The following is a 23,408-nucleotide window of genomic DNA, read 5'->3' as shown; positions in this document are numbered from 1 at the left end:
GAGTTATTGATGGTGCTTAGCTATAGAGACTAAACATAATGATACATTAACAGGTCTTAAAATTAATAGTCCAATTTTCAATTGTGCTGCAAGAATGGCCCTCGATAGTGCAATCCTTTTGCTGTAACCATTATAAATGGATCTCTGCCAATTTCTTAGATTTTGTACCATCATTTTCTCTTTTGTGCTGGTCACACAAGTAGCAGCTATTTAGTCATCACATTTTAAAACGAGATCGGAACTCTACAGTGTACAAGTACAACATAAAACCTTTGGTCCAATGAGAAAGATTCTTCCTAATGAGAGCCTTGTTGTACCTTGGTTGCCAATCGGCTTTCCACATCTGTTGGGACAAAATTTATTTTTCATTGGTGGAAGGAGAACCAAACACTTTTATCTGCTTTGGGTGCCATGACAACAGGTGCCTCTCAATCATTTGCAGTCTTGCCCAACAGGACTTGTTTTTCAATTTCAATCAGCTGTTCATCACTAAAATACTGGTCTAGTCCTGTTTTACATTAAGTTGGTGATCATCTTAATGCATATGTGAGCCTTGTGCCCTTAATATTAATGAATGAATCCTAGATTCCTTGCAATTGTTGTGGAATATATACTAATTACTCCCTGTAATTGTTTCAGTCATTCTTTCCCAAATATAGCTTTTTTTTGTATATTTTCCTGCAATAAATCCTTTTAACTTCCACTTTCTGACCAATATGAGAAGCTACAAAATGCTCCATCCTTGAATTTTTAGTATCTTACCACAATATGCCTGTGAATTTTTGAATGACGTTTTGCAGAACATTCCAGCTGACCAACATGTTCATGATCGAACAGTTAACGCATTTCAGGCACATCATCAGCCTTAATGTCACTCAAGACTCTATATGTTCTTTTTGTTATCAGTGTTTATCTTATATCGAGAACCAATCTGGCTGCATGCGTGTGTATGAGATATGTCATTCTCTTCACCATGAAAACATTCCAGTGCTTTGAACTGGCACATTGGAGGCAGCTTTTCTCAGCAGCCTTGCATTTGGCACTGTTTCATACTACTTGGGCTTAATGTTAGACTTCATCACTATGTTTAACAGCATATTGCTCCAGCACTAACTCTCCACAGTAACCAAAATTCTTTGGTATATCTAGAAGCCATTTCCATCGGTGTGTCTCCTTTGAATCCACACTCAAATGCTGGATCTAGTGTTTCTATAATTTTGATTATTCTGCAACATTTGTTTTAGGATAGTGACAAAATTGAAATATAGCAGCAAGCAGAAGATTTTTCAACTGGCCTTGCCTTCCCCACAACCTTCAATCACCAATAGTCTTGTTGGCCTTAGTTAGCTGGTACTGAATTTGTAAACGTCTACATTCTCTGAAGATGTTGGATTGTAGTGATTTCATCACCTCATCCAACTTCTGTCTTGCATGATACCTTACCTGCTAAAGATGCCAGAAAGTTTGAGCACAACTTCATTAGTAAAGTGCTTTCTGATGGCATCTTAAAGTTCCATTTTGACTGGACAATTTTTGAGCTTCTGTCTCCATTTCGACAATGTATTTTGCCTGAAAAAAAACTCACTCCTTCCAGTCTACCAAGGAACTGAAAGAGTCTCTGAGCTTTATCATAGGTTCCCAATGCATCTGGGTTTGGTCTGTGCTGCTTTCATGCACCATTCCCACTTCAAAAGTTGCAAGACTTAACTGAATGATCCTCCATACAGTATAAACCTTAGTTCTCCAGCATGCGAGTCTAAACTCAACTCGCAGACCTTCCACACAGAATTTAATAGAATTCAACTTACCACTGAATATACAACCGCACAATGCCTTCAAAGACAGTCAGCCTTAGTTCTTCTGGAGTCCATCCTCAACACAAGAACTCAACACTATCATCCAGCAAATACAGAGGGCTCCAAAATTGTTTTAGGTTTGTCATCGCTTGTTCTTTAGATACCATTCATGCAAATGATAATGCATGCATCATCAAATACACCTAGAGCAATAGTACATCTACGCAGATATGTTACAACTACACACAGGTAGTATTAGATTATAACCATAAAAGGCTAAAGTGAGTTTGAGATCACACAGACCAAAATAAATATTTCCTTGTAGGACATCTATTTGTGTCACAGCTACAAATATAAACAGGGGAAAAAGCCAAGGAATATGCAATCTGACTGCCTTTAAGCAATAGTGGCCTCCTTACTTGAAAGTGGAAAATACACTTGTTTCATCTGCTGTATTATGTTGGTGATGACTAACATTTATTAAACAGCAACTTTGGGAGAAGAGAAAACAATTACAGCCCATGAACTGAAAGATTGCACTACCTTGTCAGCTGTTACCTAGCTGAAGAAAGAAATTGATGGTAAAATATTGCCCATTTCTTAGTGTGCCAGCAGGCTCCACTGGATTCAAATTCTGGATTTGAAAGGTTGTGAGGGTGGGGATTCCTCAATGGTTATTGTCCTTTTTTACTTCCCATATCATGCATTTCTCACATGCTGGATCAGCTACAGGCAAAAGGGCAACTGAGCCAATTAGGAAACAGGTTGTAAAACTACATATTGGATAAAGTCAAAACTCATGCCTAGACCACAATCTCATCCAGTCTAAGAATCCAGCTCAATAGCAGCAAGTAAGCTTCATTTCACAGAGTATACCAACTGTTATAGATCCACCAAACCAAAAATGAGGAACATCTCAGACATCGCACCACTCCCATTGGGATGAGCAAATCATATGGAGGAGGCAATAATACTTCATAGATTAATTCAGGGCACAGATGCTAGGGAATGCAGCAAAGGAGTCTGTAATTTAGTGGTTGAGGTTGCTGGTCAAATTTCTAGCAGCTTTCCAGGGAGTGCAAATCAAAAAGATTTATAGAAGCACTCAACTCACTTCTGCATGCTAATGCAAACAAGTCTGAAAGTATGGAAGCGTAGAGGTGTAGTCCATTCAACCCAACTCATCTCATCACCAAGCAAGTTAGTTGACTCTTATTTATCTTTGACACTTTTATGATGCATTGTTTTTTGTTTAAAACTTCCAATATTTTAATCTATCGTTTAGTGTACAGCATACTGATAATAAAGAACAAAATGTGCAGCCAAACCTAATGATACACCATTTTATTTCATATAAATGAGCCCTGTACTGTAGTTTTGCATTATGAACTTCTAGTAATTCCACTAGGTGCTTTTTAAGATTTGCGTAAGATGCTAAATACACAAAATTCTATAATATATTCTCCTATAAAACAGAAGGAAACTCCAAACAAAATGGATTTGAAGTTTACTTAAAGACCCATCCATGAGTACATATACAATCTTATGAATCTGCTTTTAATCTTTATTCACCTTTAGAGAAAATTACACAGACAGTATATTTGTGTATAATTTTTGGAGACTTTGTTAATTTCAATATGAAATAGATTTTGTGGAGTTTTAAAATGAAAATATCTATTAACTTTCAAAATACTACTACACCACAGAGAAAACATTCTGAAAAAAAAAAATCAAAGGACTTAAATTTCCATGCAGCTCATATGTTGCAAATTGGAATTCAACCAACCATACAGTTCGTCAAGGAAAAGTCAGGGAAGACAAATCCCTAGTATTTGGTATTACATTTTTCTGCAGTTTACAATAGTCTCTACAGTAGTAACCTTACATATCTTTACAACAACACAGATTGAGGTACATTTGGCACACTTTTAACATGTTCTATATTTTTCCCAGACCAGGAAGATCTTGCTGGCATATTATACCTTACTTGTTTCCAAAATTTTGTGTTTGAAGAAGATTTTGTTGTCCACTTATTGCTTTTCCACTTAATGGTTCCCTTCTTTTGTATAATATGTCTCATTGATTCAGAAAAGTCACTATAATCCTCGTGATAATCCATCTCAATCAGAATAACTTTCATTTGATCGTACAGCAATGCATCATGCAATCCAACTTGCTGTTCAAACAGTGATTTATCAAAAGACTTTGCCATTAAAATAATCAGTCTTCTGCTTTCTTTGATGTTATTTTTTACTTGCTCAGCGAATGCTAAAAAGCGGAGAAAGACATAAAAATTAACATATAATTGGCCTTTCAGTAAAACTACTGAATCCTGCTAGAGTACACAGTTTAGGTGGACAATTTGTTTGTATACAAAGAGAAGACATCCACAATTCCATGCATAATCATACACATTTTGAACTCGATATTCCACCACCCCCCAACCACAATCTTTGAGAAACTGCTCCTACGTCTCTTTCAGTGCTCTTTAGCAAAGGGCAATTTGACTTTTGTAAAACAAAAGCAACTTTTTCTTCAATCACTTCTTCCCTAATTACTTCTTTATCTCTGCTTATAACCAGCAAACTCCATCCTAATGCCACTCGCATAACCATTAAGCTATAATTCTTTAAAGACAATGGCCTTGTGATTAAACAAGATCAGAAATGAGCCAGGAATGTGGAAGCAACTATTCTGCCTTGATTCCATTAAATCAAATGGATAACACAAGGAACTCTCATGTTACAGCTGTTCTGGTTACAGAAATTGGCTCCTACAGAATTCAAAAATCAGTACTCAAATATTTGAGATATGGTATAAAATTCTCTCACAGAATTTCTGTGGAACAAAGTGAATAAATCAACACAAAAATCTATTAACTTTTCAACCCCCATTTCCTGACATGTGATATAGCTTATCTTTTTTAGGAACACAACTCTCACAGCTCCCAACCAACCCCAGAAAGCAGGAGTCGCCCAATCTTTCATAACACAGGAGCAGGTAAAGGTGACTGAACTCATTTGTGGCTTCCTCTCTGACCTCAAAGATCTCCATTGCTTCAGGATTCACTTCATCCATCTAATCTCATGCTGCACCACATTCACAAAACATTGATGCTGTATTTATTATTGGTTATTTTCCATAGGACTTTTTAATATAAATAATAGAAGAAAGGGACTGGATTGGAATAGTGCCACAATTACGGTATATGAAGTTGGTCAATAATTTTCTGTTCATGAACTGGTGTGGACTTTGCCTGATTATTTTGATTTTTTATCTCTGCCCTGCTATAACATCTTTAATAATAGTCCCTATTTTCCTGTGACAGATAATTTTCTAGTACCAGGTCATCTCTGCAGAAATAATTTGCATCAATGCTATTTTCTTAAGCACTCTACTGAGATATTGCACAAGTGAATGTTTCCATAGATCTTTGGCAATGGAAGATATTTGTACACTTCTTACAAACTGCTTTGGCTAATCCAGTAGGACAAATTGCTTGACATCAACATGCTCAGCTCATCATTGCCCAGTAATTTACCTAAACAAGCTATATAGCTAAAAGATCATTAGTATTCTTCAATAGCCGTCTCATTTCTTGACTCACAAAGCCTTTCCACCTCTTTGAACACAAAGATTGGGAATGTAATAGAATATTACCCATCTACCAGAGTGAATTGAACCAAGAAGTTCAACACCATCAAACAGACATTAATCAGAATGATTATCAAAAATCTGCAGATGCAGGAAATCTGAAATAAAAACAGGATATTCGAGAAGCACTCAGCATGTCAGACAGCAATAGAAGAATGGCTGACTAGAACGGGGCAAAGTGTGGGAATAAAGGGGACATTTACTGGTGACCTGCCATCAACTAGTAGCGTTCCACAGAGGCTGGATTTGAGATCCTTCTTTTCAGGTTATATGTCAATGATTTGGACAATGGATTGATGGTTTTGTGGCCAAGTTTGCAGACGATACAGAGTTAGCTGGAGGGCCAGGTAGTGTTGAGGAAGCAGGGAGCTTTAAAAACAGGTAATACAGAAAGGCCTAGACAGATTAAGAGATTGGGCAAAGAAGTAAGCAATAGAATGTATGTAGGGAAGTGTATGGTCATGCACTTTGGTAGAAGGAATAAAGGCACAGACTATCTTCTACATGGGGAGAAAATTCAGAAATCAGAGGTGCAAAGGGACTTCGTACTTCTCCTGCAGGATTCCCTGAAGGTTACTTCATTGATGTGATTGGAATCCCAAAACATCATCTTAAAAATCCATTCCCTCTACCTCTAATATGTTTATCGTGTGCACTCGAACAACTCACCAAGACTTTTCTAACAGTAACTCTTAAAAACTGCAATGGCCATTATCTAGAAAAGCAAGGGCAGTGCACACACTATTTACACATTCTCCCTAAGACAAACATTATTATGAACTGGAAATGGTGATCATTTCTGGGTGAAAATTTTTGCACTTCTTCACATTAGCAGAATGATTATACTTCACCATTTAGACTGCAGGAGACAAAAGCAGCAACTCACCATTACAGTCTCAAAAGCAATGAGGGTACAGCAACAAAGATTGAGCTTGAGAACTACGCCTACAGCAATCACATGCATAAATATATAATTACAGTGTGCTCTCCCTGGCTGTGTATCAACTATTTCTATTGCACTAGTCAATTAAATTATGCCCGTATTCAGAAAATCTATGTTTATATGATTGTCAATACAACAGGCAAAGACTTGCAGTCTTACCTTCTCCAGGAAGATCATCTCTGCCGGGTATGAACAACCTGTACCCACACTGCAATTCCAAAACACTTGGCAATATATTCATAACAAAGAGAAGTGTATCAGGATTGCATGATGAATTACTTTGTGGATAGATTATGTAAGCATCATATCTCTTGCCATCTGAAAGCAAAACAAGCACAAGGTAATTTCATAGAATGTACTACAGCAAGCCACTTGAAATTGTTCGACTTAATGTGTAATCAAATTGAACTGCAATTGACACGACACATACACGTCTGAACAAAAAGGAAGCTTGCACTTACCATTCTGAGCACCACCTACAGCAAAATTATCACGAAAGCACAGGATAATATCAATCTTGAAACTCTTGTAGGTGCAAATGCAGATGAGTAAAACACAGGCAAACACACCAAATGTTGCTACTATCTCCCTTGTAAAATCTGGAGCTGAACGTAAACAACAAAAGTGACATTCAGCAAAATTGAAGAACTAAGAAATTTTATAGGTTGTTATGCATTTTAATTGTTATTACTAGTGAAAAGGAGAGAACAATGAACATTTTAAAATATAATTCTGCAAAATGTAAAGATAAACATTGAGCCGAATCTCCCCGATTTCTTGCACTAACTAATCAGTTTCTGTGGTTTGACATTTAAAATCATTGAACATCAATAATGCGTACCTTAAAATAATTTCCAACGAGTTACCAAAGCAACCAAAGAAGATTAGTTCACTATACACTGGCTTGTAAAAACAATTCTAAAACTGGTTTATATTATCATAAGAATGAAAATAACCATTAGTACTTCTTTAAATTTATCTAAATTGATGTTCAGGGTCAAAATATATCCAATGACTTTTTTAAAATGCCATTTATTCTCAAATGCAATGCGAACCATGCCTGATATAAATAAGAAAACTTATTTTGCAATGGTTATCAAATACTTCAATGTAAAAAAATGAAAAAAACATAAGAAATTAAAGAGAAGAGAATTAAATAAAATATTCAAAAGAAAATGTTGGTAAGCCAAATGTGGGAGGCCATGTAGGTGTTTGAGGTTTGGTGAAAAAAGGTACGTTAAGAAAAAATTGAAATGGAACAAATGCTGCAACGTCAGCTGTACTCTGAGTGTCTGCAATGAGAAAAGTGGAGCCAGTGACAAAGGATATCAAGTTTATGGCTGCAACAAAGTGGCTTTCAATTGAAGAAAACATTGTCTTGGGGAAGATATGTTAACTACACTGAGGTGACCATAAAGTGGACAGAAGAAGAAAGGTGGTCACTAGCATTTAGTAGAGTATCTGGATGGAGATCTCAAAGTCAAACTTTTAAGTACATTTAAGCATAGGCTTAATGGAAAACTTATTTGCAGCAGCATCACATGCAAATAAAGTCAAGCGGGGAACGATTAAGTGCCAAGTCAAAATTCTGTCTTACAGAAGTTTTCTAAAGGGGCACAGCAAGGGGTAAAGTTTGAGGGAAGAAATTTCAGTGAGTGGGTTTTATATACCCAAAGCCAAAACATCAAATCTTAAAAAGAAAGGATACAAATAAAGTTGGATATTAAGTGAAAACAAATTAAATGGTTTGACAAATATCAGGACATCACAAAATTCATCAGAAATCTCTTAGACTTGAAGTATGTGCATATGCATCCATAGATCCATATAATCCATAGATAACATACATTTAATTATATTTTTGGCTTGAAATTTGATTACAAATGCATGATGAACCTTCTCTGCTCAGTGGCCCATCAATGTTCTGCTCATGTGCTTAGCAATGAAAACTCCCAAAGCACAAAACCCAAAGCTTTCAGTTTTGGGAGGTTGGAATTTTAATCAAAAGTAACTGGGTACTGGTGGAGGGGGGGGGGGGGGGGGGAGTTTAGAGATCTGGGTGAGTAATGGGATGAGAGCAGTATGGAAATCTCATTGGTGGACAGTATCAGGAGTGCATTATGAGCTTAGATGGCTGGTGGTAAAAGACATACCCAAGACACTTTCAGGTGAGTAATTAAATTATTGAAAGAGATCTTACTGCGAAACTTCTCTGTCAGTGGCTTATGGACCATGTAGGCTACTACAATGATCAAAGAAGCATCAAGCATGCTGGGTATATTACTGAATGTCACTGTGAAGTCCAGTATTGCCTGTGCAATATGCATCCATAGAATGGGATTTATGGACTTTGTAATTCACACAGTATCTTCCCACCTTTCTGTTTTCAAAGTAATTTTATTGCAATGCAAGTAAAAATATGCAATCCATTTTCAATGCCTTTTCTTTTAAAGTTGACTCAAAACTCCTGACAAAAAGCATATGAGCTGAGCTGAAATCAAAATCAAAGAATTTTCTAGAAATATACAAGTATATCACAATCAATCAGAACTGCACTAACATATTAAAATATATTGACAACATGGTCAGACAGGAATCAAACACTTTGTATCAGAAATAGTAAATGTCCTTTAGAAGTTATTTTGTTTTAAATATTGTAACGAATTACTTGCCTGTTTTTCTAAACTTAATAGTTGCAAATTGATTTCCCAATCCATTTGTCGCAACACATTTAAATACCTTGTCATAATACTCTTCTTTAAAATTTGTTAAAATTATATTAACTTGATAATAGTTGCCTTTGTCTTCACTAATCCAATGACTGGAAAAAATAGTTACAAAATAATGTCAGTTACAGTTAAACTTTGCTGACACTCAATTACGTGTTGATTTAAGCCCAAAAAAATCAGAAATCCATACCTTTCTTCACAGCGGACTGAGTTGTTCAAATAGTCTTCAATAAATACGTCATTTATTAGCCAATATACAAGTGTTACGGGAGGATCACAATATCCTGTGTATGCTACACATGTTAAATTCACATTTGAACCTGCATGAATAACATGCAAATGTACTTATTCACCACACTGTCATAAAATTAGAATTTAAGCATTTAGCCAAAATAAAAATACATGTTATTCAAATAAACTTTCTGTTAGGAAAAAATAATTTCACTGACCAAAGTGAAGAATTCTACATTTTGCAAGTATGCTGCTAGAACTTGTATCAGAAAATATAAGTTAAAAAAAAATAAGAATTCAGCCTTTTAAACTTGGATCAATGTCCTGATGAAGGGTCTCAGGCCAAGACATTCACTGTTTACGCTTTTCCATTGATGTTGCCTAGCCTGCTAAGTTTCTCCAGCATTTTATGTGAGTTCCTTGGATGAGATGCTAGTGATAACAGAAACAAGCAGACTACATGATTTTGCTTGAATGTAATCTATAAAACACCAATATTATACACAAAAAAAAATTCCTTAGCACTATTTGCCAACTAATAAAAAGTCTTATTTATACATCGCCTTTGATCCTGTAACATCACCAGGAACATCACAAAAACAGGTTCAAATAAAGCAGGTCTGATGACTAAATGTGTGGAGTCATTGAGTAATACAGCTTAGAAACAGGCCCTCAGTGAACTGGTCTATGCTGACCACAGCATCCTTCCCACTAGTCCCAGTTGCCCACACTTGTCCAAGCCCCTCCCCTCCAAATACCTATCCAAATGCCTACTGAATATTGAAACGCACTGCCTTGACCACTTCCTCTGGCAGCTCCTCCCATGTAAACACTACCCTAGCTGTAACAAAGTTATATCTCAAATCCAAGATTCAAAGTACATTTATTATCAAAATATGTATACAGAATAGAACTCTGAGATTCGTCCTCCCGCAGGAGGTCATGAAACAAAGAAACGCCATGGAACCCGTTCAAGAAAATATTAAACACCCAACACGCTAAAAAAAAAACAAATTGCACAAGTCTCTTTTAAATCTCTCCCCCTCTTATCTTGTATCTGTAGCCCCTCTTTTGCTCTTCCTAATTCTGGAGAATAGACATATCCTTATCCATAGCCATAATGATTTATAAACTTCTATGAGTCACCACCCCACCCCCCCCCATTTTCTTGCGCCTCAGGGAATCAAGACGCAGTGCGGCTAACCTCTCTATAACTCAGGCAGCACCCGCACTGACTTGACAATGTCTTTCCTGTAAATGTAAATGGTACTCCAAATACAGCCTCATCAACAACTTATACAACTGCAACATGATGTCCCTACTCCTAACCTCAATGCCCTGACTGATGAAGGTCAACATGCTGAAGGCATTCTTCACCACTGTCTACTTGAGTAACTACTTTCAACGAACTGTGCACTCGTACTACAGATCCCTCTGTTCCACAACAGTCATCAGTGACCTGCCACTCACAGTACGTCCCATCCTAGTGTGACTCTCCAAAGTGCACCACCTCATACTTATCTAAGATTAAATCCAACTGCCACTCCTCAAGTCATTTCCCTAACTGTTCAAGACCTGTTTGTAATTCACTGTAAGCTGCTTCACTAGGAAGAAGATAGTATTGTTGTGTCTGACTACAACCGAGCCACACAGAAGCTGTAACCATGAAACTTAGTTTTTACATACACAGCAAACCTCCAGGAGATAGTCCAGGAGAAGCAAATATAATCTCACTCACTTGACATGATGTTTTATACTTCTTTAACACAAAGATTACAATAAATTATTAACTGCTGCTATGATCGCCTACTTAACATTTTGAATATAGTCATACAAACTACTGCATTACATATTTACAATGGTAGGACATTCCAACTAGCAGAACTGCTTTGAATATTCAATCCTGTTCTAAAAGCACAAATAGAAACTCCAGACCTCCAAAATCTGTTCCTTTTATTAGAGATGAGGGATGGCTCCATCAATATACAACTAACCTCAAGGTTAAAAGACAAAACAAATCTGTCCTGAACTGTGGTTAAAGGGGCAGAAATACATCGTTAACAATGTGCTAAAGCAGGAACATTCATTTACTGTTTTTCCCAGTGTAATTTGAATGGGTCAGAAGCAGAACATCACACACCCAGTTACTGGTTTCACCAGCCACAAAGTATCAGTTGGAAGTTAAAATCATAGACAGGTTTGCAATTTAGTTAATCCATGATTGCAAACCATAACTTCATAATCTAAAAATGATTTCTACAAACATTTAGTATCATTAGCAAACTTGCTAATTGTGCTATGTACATCCACGTCAAGGTTGGATGTGTTCAGAGACGTTCTTTTGCAAACCACTGTTGTAACATGGTTATTCTGCGTTTCTGATACCTTGGACCAGTCTGGCCGTTCTCCTCTGCCCTCTCATTAACACCCACAGAACAATGCTCAATTAATTTTTTTTTTTACTTTTGGCACCATTCTTTCTAAACTCTAGACTGTTGTGCATGAAAATCCCAGGAGATCAGCATTTTCTGATAAACCATCCCACATGGCACCAAAAATCATTCCATGGTCAAAGTCACTTAGATCACATCACACTTCTCCCGTCAGCACTGCAATCACATTGTCTTCAGCAATCATAACAAAGCTCTCTTCTATTCTGCTGTTTGGTCAGAACAACACCTGAACCAATTGACCATGTTTACATGCCTTTACGCAATTGCTGCTACATGATTGGCTGATTAGATATTTGCATTAATAAGCTGCTATACAAGTGTTCCTAATAAATTGACCACCGAGTGTTCAGTAAATTTTGGCTCAGTTAATCATGGCAGCCACTTATTTGGGGCAACTCATACTGAACAAAACTAATCGAGAAAATAGCCAGGATTCCCTTAATTTATTTGGGACACTGCTGCTTAATTAGGGCAGGAGACTGTCGCTGAATAGTTTCTAACTAGTGTCAGACGTGTGCGCTTATGCGGCTGTTAGACACTACACCATGCTTAGTGAACAGTTTTTTTTCAAATAACATCAGTTGTGTATGCTTGTGCTCAAAAAGCAGTGATCTTTGTCACTGATGGTTGGTGGGAAATATGCCGCAGGACAATTCCGAAAACTGTTCTGTTCACTGCGGTTTCAAGCATTCAGGCTTGGAGATGCCAGAAACGGCTGGGAGTGAAAATGAAACAATTTCATTACTTCAACAAGTTAGGAACTACAAAAAACTTAAAGGTATCAACCATCATCTTGAATGTTAACATTAAGATGAAGATTTGCAGGATAAAGTCGTCTGAAGTATTTTACGAAGGCAGTCCATTATTTACACTCTGTATTTGCGCTGACTTTATTCATTTACAGTCAATCAAAAGAACACGGATGTGTAAACTGGATGAGTTCCACTGTCAGTAACTGTTAGGAACTATTACAGAGTTTTATAATACTATAGTAGTATTGGTCGTGTTCTAATTTGTTCTGTATTTCATTTAAATACATAGTTTGTTACGGTAGTTTACCATTTTTATACCTTTTTAACTATTTTCATGAAACTTTGGCTAATTGGGCCCAAGTGTGCTAGTCCTGATGTGTCCTAATTAACCGGAATCCATTGTACAGTATAACCAAAACACGTCACACGAGTAGCCTTACCCCTTTTGACGAAAAAAACTTACCAGGTGGAATTTCAGTTATACCACTTATAGGATGTGCGATTTGTGGAACTACACTATTTTTACAGCCTGTGAAAATAACAATATATTCAGTGAGTAAAGTATTACACAGATTTTTTATGAATATTATAATTACATACATAGAAGAACAATGTTAAAGTGTAGCTGCTAATATTTCTGCTTCCATAAAAAAAAGGTCACAAACTACATTCAGGTTAATAGAAGTCACTCTCAAATGATAAACCAATAGATAGTGTACTGTTTGTTAAACAATCAAATTGCTGGACTACAAACATCCCAGCACATTCTAAACCATTTATACATTCAAAGAATTTACCAACATCTTTTTTAAAAGTAACTTTTAAACTATTAACTTCATTGGATTCTTAACATTACCATTTAAAACAATGGGAAGACCATGAAAGATCTCCGGTCAAGATGGCAGTGAGCTGTGGTCTCCATTAAGGTTGTGGCTCAGAGAGTTCTTCTTTAGGTTTGCAAAGATGGTTTTCATGGCAGCGCAGGAATCAGGAGACAGTTTAGAGATTAGGGTCAGGGATGAGGGGAGTCAGTGTATAGAGGCAGTAAATGAAGAGTCGGGAGAAGGAGCCAGAGTCTAGATTGCGGCACTCCTCAATGGAAAGCCAGTGATCCCTGCAGATGTACATTGGGTCAGCAGGTGCTGAGATGAAGACCAGCGACCTCTGTGGACAACTGCAGGGTCCTCCATTATTGGTGAGTCCAGTGGTCGATTCCGAAGTTGAAGTCACAGGCCTGAATATTGAAGGCCAATGTCGGCATGTCCAGTCCAGACAAAGGACAATCTCCTAGTCGCCGAGTCCAGAAGTCAAGTCTGGATAGTTGAAGCCCCTGGGTCGGAGGCCCAATATCTGGAAGTCCAGGCTAGGAGTGGAGATTTGAGATCCAGAAGCAGCCTGTCCTGGGTTTTGGAGGGGGCGGGGGGGGCAGCGTGTGAGTGAGAAAGAGTGTGTATGTGTGCGCGCGTGAGTGAGAGTGAGAGTGAGAGTGAGAGTGAGAGTGAGAGTGAGAGTGAGAGTGAGAGTGAGAGTGAGAGTGAGAGTGAGAGTGAGAGTGAGAGTGAGAGTGAGAGTGAGAGTGAGAGTGAGAGTGAGAGTGAGAGAGAGAGAGAGAGAGAGAGAGAGAGAGAGAGAGAGAGAGAGAGAGAGAGATTGAGATTGTTTTGCAGTTATTGTTTTGTTTTCTTGTATTGTTCTTGCCTGAACATCCTGGGAAAGCTATGCTGGTGCCAGAATATGATGACACTAGCAGGCTGACACCTGCACGTACTTGGGCTGTGTTAGGTTGGTTGGTAATGCAAAGAATGTGTTTCACTGTATGTTTAGATATACATGTGATAAATAAATGAATCTAAATCTGAGGCCAGTTAGAGTCATAGAGCACTATAGTACAGAAATAGGCCTTTTGGCCCATCTAGTCCATGCTGAACTATTATTTTGCTTAGCCTCATTAATCTACACCTGGAACCCTCCATACCCCTCCCATCCATGTATATGTTCAAACTTCTCTTAAATCTTGAAACTGAAAAACATCCACCACTTCATTAGCAGCTTGTTCCACACTGTCACCATCCTCTAAGTGAAGAAGTCTCCCTCCTGTTCCTCTAAAATTTCACCTAACATCCTTAACCCATGACCTCTAGTTCTAGTCCCACCCAACCTCAGTGGAAAAAGCCTGCTATACCACTCATAATTACAAATACCTCCATCAAATCTACCCTCATTATCCTATACTCCAGAGAATAAAATCCTAACCCCAACTCTTTCGGCTCCATGAATAGCTGACCAAGCTGATCTTCACAAAGACCAATTTTATCCCTTGCTATCCTTTTGCTCTTAATATATCTGTAGCATCCCTTGGGATTCTCTTTTAGCTGGTCTGCCATAGCCATCTTGTGTCTTCTTTGAGCCCTGCTGATTTCCCTCTTTTTTTATTCCCAAGTACCTCAGTTGTTTCTCACTGCCTATACCTGGTGTCACCTACTTCTTCTTCTTAACCAAGGCTTCAGTATCCCTTGAAAACCAAGGTTCCCTAAACCTACTAGCCTTGCTTTTTATTCTAAAAGGAACATACAAGCTCTGCATGCTCAAATTTTCACCTTTGAAGGCTTCCCACTTACCAAGCATGCATTTACCAGAAAACAACGTCTCAATTCTCACTTGCCAGATCCTTTCAGATACCATCAGAATTGGTCTTTCTCCAATTTAGAATCTCAACCCGAGGGCCAGACCTATTCCTCTCCATAATTATCTTGAAACTAATGGAATTATGATCACTAAATCCAAAGTGTTCCCCTACATACAATTCTGTCACTAATAGGCAATTCCATAATAGGACAGCATGTATCACATTCTCTCTAGCTGGGACTTCTAAACATTGACTAAGACTCAGTGTGTCAGAGAACTGAACACATTGAACAAACTTTATCAAATCCAGCTTTCACGGTTTGGAAGTCGCAGTCAATAAGTGCAAAGTTAAAATCACCTATCACAACTTTGTTTTTTTCTAATAGTCTGCCATTTCTCTGCAAATTTGCTACTCTAAGTCCCACTGACTATTGGGTCTTACATAATTCCATTAACATGGTCTTTCTTATTCCTCCATTCCACCCATATAGCCTCAGTAGTTGAGCTCTCTAGTCTGTCTAATGCCATCACTACTATAACATTTTTTCTGACTAGTAATGCCACCCGTCACCTTTAATCCCTCCTGCTCTATCATGTCCAAAACAATGGAACCTCAGTTTGTTGAACTGTCAGTCCTGCCCCTCCTGCAACCATAATCTCACACTCCAAGCACATACGCCTTACCTTCAAAACTCTTTGCATTGTAATGGACACAGCTTAGAATGTTATTCCCTGCATGCTTGGTCATTGATTCCTGACTTTGTATGTAGGCTTAACAACATCCTTCCCCACAACCACTCCACTAGCTGACCTGGCACTCAAGATCCCATCCTCCCACAACTCCAGTTTAAAACCTGGAACAGCACTAGCAAACCTTCCCACAAGGATATTGCTCCTCTTCCATTTCAGGTCCAAATTGTACAGGTGGAGCCTGTACCATCTGTACAGGTCCCACCTTCCCTGGGTCAGAGCCCAATGATCCAAATTCTGAAGGTCTCCCTGCTGACAAAGTCTTTAGCATGAGTTAAACTGCATTACTTTACTATTTCTGGCCTCACTAGTATGTGGCATGGATAGCAATCTTGCGATCACAACCCTGGAGATCCTGTCCTTTAACTTAGCACCCAATTCCCTGAACTCACTTTACAGGACCTCACCACCCTTCCTAACCTATGCCGTTGGTACCGAAGTGTTTTTCTCCTTCCCATTTCAGAATGCTATAAACTTGATCCAAGATGTCCCTGATCCTGACACCTGGGAGGCAACATACCATTTGGGAATCTCATTCTTATCCTTAGAACTTCCTGTCTGTTCCCCTAACCATTGAATCATGGTCTCCACCACTTGCCTTTTCTCTTCCATTCCAAGGCACAGAGCCAGACTTACTCCAGAGACCGACCGCTGCTGCTTTCCTCTGTTAAGTCACCTCCCCCACCCAGTAGTATCCATAGGGGTATACTTGTTATGGAGAACACCCACAGGGATAGCCTGCTGATCTTCTTTCCCATTCTGACGGTTACCCAATTACCTTTATTCTGCACATTAGGTACAACTACCTCTCTGTATCACCTGTCAATCCCACAGCATCCTGAATGATCCAGATTTCATCTAGCTCAGCTTAAATCTATTTTCTTTTTACTGGCTTTTACGAAGTTCCTAATGCCAGCAATGCCTTTCCAAATCTTGCTCCCACAAGGCACAACCCACTGGCTCCTGGCAATCTAGGGCACACAGAACATCCCAATAGCCTTTTCAAATCTACTTTCTAAGTTTAGCAAAGTCTAACCATACAACAAAAAAAAATCACTTGTCTAAATCTTGTTAACTAAAAAAAAATCAAGACAAAATTGAAACATTTTTAGATGCATCAGGACTGAGTGTGGAAGGAGACAGTATAAAGATCTTATTTTTTTTAAAAGATATTTCACTTAAATTGAATGCTGTTGAATTTGGCTCCATGTCTAACACGACAATGATGACTACAGGTAAATTATTTGTCTCCCTTGTTAATAATTTGCTTTAAAACTGTTGCATCTGAATTCTATATGATTATTTATAATAATAAACAATTACACCAGTATTCTTCAAAAATATGATTTCATACCCTTAGTATCGAAGTCAATGGTTCTCGATGTTGCATATTGTAAACCATTATGTATAAATTTTAGCTCACAAACATAGATTCCTTCATCTGATCGATCCACGTTTTTTATAGTCAAGTGCAAATCTCTCTTGTGGTAGTGATACTTTACACCATTGTAGGAAATAGGCTTGCAGTCCTAAAAACAAAACAATATACAATTAAGTTGAAGTTTATTATCATTCAACCGTATGCATGTATACTGTCAAATAAAACAATGTTCCGCCAGACCAAGGTGCACAACACAAAACATGCAACTACATACTAAGTACATTCTATTCTATATTATGGAGTCATAGAGTAATGTTGCACGGATACAGAACCTTTGGCCATATGAGTCCTTGCTGATACGATGCCCATAAAACAAGTCCCAATCTCTCACATTCAGCTCATTGCCCTCTAAGTCTCACTCCTCTATGTACGTATCCAAGTGCTTCTCAAATAATACGATTGTATGTGCCAACCTCTGTATGAAAAGGTTATCCATAAGACATAGGAGCAGAATTAGGCCATCTGGTGCATCAAGTCTGCTCCGCCATTCAATCATGGCAGATCCTTCTTTTTTCTCCTCCTCAACCCCAGTTCCCGGCCTTCTCCCTGTAACCTTTGATGCCATGTCCAATCAAGAACATATCGATCTCAAGCCTTAAATACACCTAATAACCTGGCCTCCACAGCTGCATGTGGCAACAAATTCCACAAATTCACCACCCTTTGGCTAAAGAAATTTCTGTTTTGGAAGGGTGCCCCTCTATCCTGAGGCTGTGTCATCTTGTCCTAGACTCTCCCACCATGGGAAACATCCTTTCCACATCTACTCTGTCTAGGCCTTTCAACATTCAAAAGATTTCAATGAGATCCCCCCCCCCCCCCCACCCCATCCTTCTGAATTCCAGTGAGTACAGACCCAGAGCCATCAAACATTCCTCATGTGATAACCCTTTCATTCCTGGAATCAACATTGTGAACCTCCTCTGGACTCTCTCCAATACCAGCACATCTTTTCTAAGATGAGGGGCCCAAAACTGTTTACAATACTCAAGGTGAGACCTCACCAGTGCCTTATAAAGCCTCAGCATCATATCCTTGTTCTTGTATTCTAGACCTCTTGAAATCACACAAGAAAGAAGAAAGGAATAAAGTAAAAGACTCCTCTGGTTTCCACCAGGGTAACAAACAGCATGCTAAAATCACTCCTTATCAACGCAAGCTATTTCCTGAGTGATAAGTACAGAAATTACACAAGCATAAACACGTTCACAAAATTTGTTGTGAATTTATTCCCTTTATATCTTTCTGCTCTCACCCAAAATCTGCATCTACTAGCTTTGGACACACCTACTCTAGGGAAAAGACCATTCCCATTCACCTTATCTATGCCTCAGTAATTTAAATATTTATATAAATTTTCTTCTCATTCTTTTTGTTCCAAAGAATAAAGACTTTGCCTGACCAATCTCTCCCTACAACTTAAACAACATTCTCATATATCTGCTTCCTACCTCTGTGCTAGCTTTGAATCTACCAAAATACTCCAGAAGGTTAGACAAGCATGACTTTCCAAGCACAAAGCCAAGCAGAGTCCTCCTAATCAGACTCCATCTATCCAAATGCTGGTCGATCCCATCTCTCAGAATTCCATACAGTAACTTCCACACTACTGTAGTTCCCTGGTTTGGCCATGTTACCGTTCATAAACAACTGAATAAATTAGCCACCTTACAGTTTTTGTGAACTTCACCAGTGGCTAATAATGAAGCAAGTATCTCAGCAAGGGCATCCACAATTTCTTTGCTAGTCTCCCACAAAATATCAGGATGCACTTGGTCAAGTTCTGGGGATTTATCCACATTAATATACCTCCTCCCTGCCGATATGAATTCCTCCAAAACACCTCCACTTGTTTCGCTTGAGTAACCATGATTTCCTCCTCAGTAAATGGATATTCTAATGAATATTTAAGGAGAAATATTTGTTACAGATTTCACCCATCTCCTGAAGCTAGAGATAATGGGCCCTGTTGATCTACAAGGGGACCTGCTCTCTCCCTAGGCACCTTTTTACTCTTTATATAGCCACCTCTTGGGATTTTCTTTAGCTTTACCCATCAGTTCCATCTCATTCCCCCGCATTGCCTTCCTGATTTCCTTCTTAAGAGTATTCTAAATTTTATAATCAGCAAAGGATTCACTTGTCACCAGCTACCTTAGCTATTGTACGCTTCCTTCTGTTTCTTGACCAGAGCCTCAATATCACCTGTCAATCAAGGTTCCCCAAACTTGCCAGACTTGCCCCTCACCTGAATAGGAAACTGCTGCTCATGGACTTTTGATATCACACTTTTAAAAGCTTCCCAATTACTATTTGTTTCCTTCTCTTCAAATAGCCTCACCCAATCAACTTTTGGTAGATACCCCAAAATTAGCCCTGCTCCAGTTAGGATGCTAACCAGTGGGTCAGTCCTATCCTTTTCCATCACTATGCTAAAACTGATAGAATTACAGTCACTGGTGCCAAACGTTCTAACAGATTGCCATTTATTTTACTTGCTCTACTTAATTCCTTGATGTTGCACCCTCCTGAATCGGGCCTTTTATATATTAAGTCAGGAAACTTCCCTGGACATTTCACAAATTCCACTCCTTCCAGGCCCTTAAATCTCTGAGTAGTTCAGTTAATACTGGGGAAATTAAAATCTACCACTGATTAAGCCCTAATAGTCTTACAACTATAAGCAATTTCTCTACCCTCAATGGCTCACTGACTACTTAGGGACTATAATACAGCCCCACTAGAGTGACCTTCCCCTTCTTGTTTCTAAGTTCTGCACATATGGTCTCACTGGACATCCCCAAGCATGTCACCTCTAAGTACTGCTATCATGTCTTCCCTTATCAAAAAGGCAACCCTCCCCCACTAGATATCTGTACCTGTCACACCTGTAGCATCTGTATTGTGCAATACTGAGCTGCCAGTCCTGCCCTTCTCTCAGCCATGTTTCTGTTATGGCTATAACATTACAGTTCTCAGGGCCAATCCATGCTGAGTTCATCCAGCTTACCCATTAAATAAACCATGCGCATTAAAGTTCAACTGGGAATTTCTTTACCTATCTTTACTGCCCTCTGCCTATCCTGATCCTAAACTTGCTCTTGCTGGCAAATGTTTTATAGCATGATTTGTTCCTATTCAAAGTCAGATCCCTTAACAAGCAAGCTTCCTAGCAAGGATTTTGGCCCATCGCTCAGAGGCAACCTGAGATACAGGTCATTTCAATCCCAGATTAGATCCCAATGCGCCAAGAACCTGAATCCCAGCCTCCTGCACCAGCTCCTCAGCCATGAATTCGCCTGGCCCATCCTTCTATTTCTGACCTTGCCAGCACATGGCGCCGCGAGTAATCCAGAGATCACTACCCTCAAGGTCCCACATCTTACTGAACCCATAATCAGAATCGGGTTTATTATCACTGGCAAATGTTGTGATACTTGTTATTTTGCAACAGCAGTGGAGTGAAATATTAATTAAAAATTAATATTACTATTTAAAAATGTAATATATAGTACAAAGGAACAGTGAGGTAGTAGTCATAGAGAATTCAGAAATCTGCTGCAAGAGGGGAAGAAGCTATTCCTAAAATGTAGAGTGTGGGTGTTCAGGCTCCTGTACCTCCACCCCAATGATAGTAATGAGAAGAGGGCATCTCCCAGGTGCTGAGAGTCCTTCCATCATGCTGACACCATCTTGATGCACCGCCTTCTGAAGACGTCTTTGATGGTGGTATGTTGGGCAGCTGATGGAGCTAGCTGAGTCTACAAGTCTCTGTAGCGTCTTTCAACCCTGCACCCTGGAGCCTCCATAACAGCCTATGATGCAGCCAGTCAGAATGCTCTCCACCATGTATTTGTAGAAATTTGCTAGAGTCTTTGATGATGTACTAAATCACCTTAAACACCTACTAATGAAATAGAACCCCTGGCATGCTTTCTTTGTAACTGCATCAGTGTGTTGGGCCCAGGATAGATCTTCTGAGATCAGAAACTTGAAGCTGCTCACCCTTTCCACTGCTGATCCCTCAATGAGGACTGGTATATGTTCTCCTAGCCTTCCCTCCCCAATTTCTGCAATCAATTCCTTGGTGGTCTTAACATTGATTGCAAGGTTGTTGTTGTGTCGACTCAACCAGCAAATCACACTCCTATACACCTCCTTGTTGTCATCTGAGATGCTGCCAACACCAGTAGTGTCATTGGTAAATGTATAGTTGGGATTTGAACTTTGCCTAGCCATACAGTCTTGAGTGTAGACAGAGTGGAGCAATGGACCAAGCGAGGAGATGTTATTACTCATCTGCAATGATTGTGGGCTCCTGATGAAGAAGTCAAGGATCCAGTTGCAGAGGGACGTCTTTATACTCATTCTGCAGGACCTCATCTCTTATTCTTCCATTTGTTCTAACAGGTTCCAAGACTGCTGGCTGTTCACCTTCCCACTCAAGTACTTCCTGCAGCCACCTAGATATCCTTTACCCTGGTACCCAGGAGACAACACACCATCTTGACTTCTCTTTTGTGGTCACAGAATTTCCTGTCTTTGCACTCTCTATTGAGTCTCCTCTTACTATTGCTCTGTCTGAATGCACCCTTTCCCTCTGAGACTCACAGCCAAGGATCTTATAGCCTACGTTTTACAGCTGGAGAAGAAAACTGGTGGGTCCTATATACTTACACACTGATATGCTTAAAAGCTTTCAGCAGCTTAAAGGCAACTCAAGAAAAACTGCAGCAAGCATGTGCTATAAAGCCCAGTCAATAATGGCAGAAAAATCAATAGAATGTATGACAGCTCCTAGCTGCACAGATGAGGCATTGAATACAATGAAGTCAGTATTTTAGCACAGTATTGCCACCTGTAGGGGCCACAGTGCAGCTACAACATCAGCACAAAGACAACATGATCACACAGTGAAAATCAACCCATGGCAGATGCTTAAAATATTAAATAAAAACAGAACACCCAACAAATCTAAGAGAGAAGAATAGGAGTTACTCTTTTAGGTCAAACAAATGTCCTTTTCCCATTTTCCACCTCTGATAAAAAAAATTAGTGATCTGAAATATTAATTGTTGTTTCTCTTGCCTTGTGATCTCAGAATAAGCTTTACTAACTCTAAGGCAAAAAGGGCCAAATTCAACTTTAAAGAACTTAACAAACTTCACTTCCCAAATGAATTGTTATTTAATAACTTAACGATGCTCACTAAATTGTGTGTGGCTGTTTAACACTACCAATATATCTAACACTATCACTCAATCAATCATGCAGGAACAGCTTCCTCACCTCCGTCATCAGATTTCTGTGGTCCATGAATACTATCTCATTATTTCATTTTTATTGCACTACTTATTTTTTTGTGTTTTATAGTCATTTTTATGCTTTGCATTGTACTTCTACCACTAAAAAACAAATTTCACATTACCTAATAGAGATAATAAACTTGACTGATTCAACCGCAAAAATTCAGATCAGATCTTTAAGTACATCCCCCCACTGTTTCATCTGATACACAAACAGTATATTTGGTCCATGCTTCCTTCAATATACTAATTTTGTTCATTGTGCGATTACCTGAATGTGACTACATTATGCAGAAGTAGTAATCATTCTTTTTTGCATTAATTATAAAGGGCAAAAACAGTCAACAATAGAGAGAGACTGGTCATAAAAAATGCAGCCAAACCTTCATTTCCTCATTTGTGGAAACTAACTCTCAGGTCAAAAAAATATTAAAAGGAGTTGGAAGCATAGAAATTGGAATGGAGAGACCTGCAAACATTATCATTCCCAGTTAATTTTACTTACCATTACATAACATTCCTATTACTCCCTGGTAGCAAAGCAAACATTCCACATACTTTACCACCAATATTTCCTCCAATCCTATAATCCTCCAATGTATGGAACACCTTTGTGCATAATTAAGAAGGATCAGGAACAATGATTTTCTGTTTGTTACCTCAATCCAAAGTTGCACAAGCCAAATGCTAAAATGTACAGGACAGCAAGTTGTACATAATGTGTTATG

The 23,408-nt window shown here is 38.7% G+C and overlaps 1 protein-coding gene across 2 annotated transcripts in view; it reads right to left on the bottom strand.

Annotated features, from left to right (window-relative positions):
* Window positions 1–3,125: 3,125 nt before the first annotated feature.
* LOC140726736 (interleukin-1 receptor type 1-like) overlaps window positions 3,126–23,408 on the bottom strand; it is a 59,980-nt gene continuing 39,697 nt past the window's right edge. For both annotated transcript variants that reach the window (XM_073043510.1, XM_073043509.1), the window contains exons 6-12: window positions 17,288–17,462; window positions 13,022–13,087; window positions 9,313–9,442; window positions 9,066–9,214; window positions 6,855–6,998; window positions 6,553–6,711; window positions 3,126–4,064 (exon numbers count right to left, since the gene is read on the bottom strand). In XM_073043510.1, the coding sequence (XP_072899611.1) occupies window positions 3,688–4,064; window positions 6,553–6,711; window positions 6,855–6,998; window positions 9,066–9,214; window positions 9,313–9,442; window positions 13,022–13,087; window positions 17,288–17,462 (1,200 nt within the window). In that variant the 3' untranslated portion in view covers window positions 3,126–3,687. The remainder of the gene's footprint in view (window positions 4,065–6,552; window positions 6,712–6,854; window positions 6,999–9,065; window positions 9,215–9,312; window positions 9,443–13,021; window positions 13,088–17,287; window positions 17,463–23,408) is intronic.

The sequence above is a fragment of the Hemitrygon akajei genome, chromosome 4, assembly GCF_048418815.1.
Source record: "Hemitrygon akajei chromosome 4, sHemAka1.3, whole genome shotgun sequence".
Taxonomy (NCBI): domain Eukaryota; kingdom Metazoa; phylum Chordata; class Chondrichthyes; order Myliobatiformes; family Dasyatidae; genus Hemitrygon; species Hemitrygon akajei.
The sequence above is the reverse complement of the archived record's forward strand: the minus strand, read 5'-3'. Positions and strand labels throughout refer to the sequence as shown.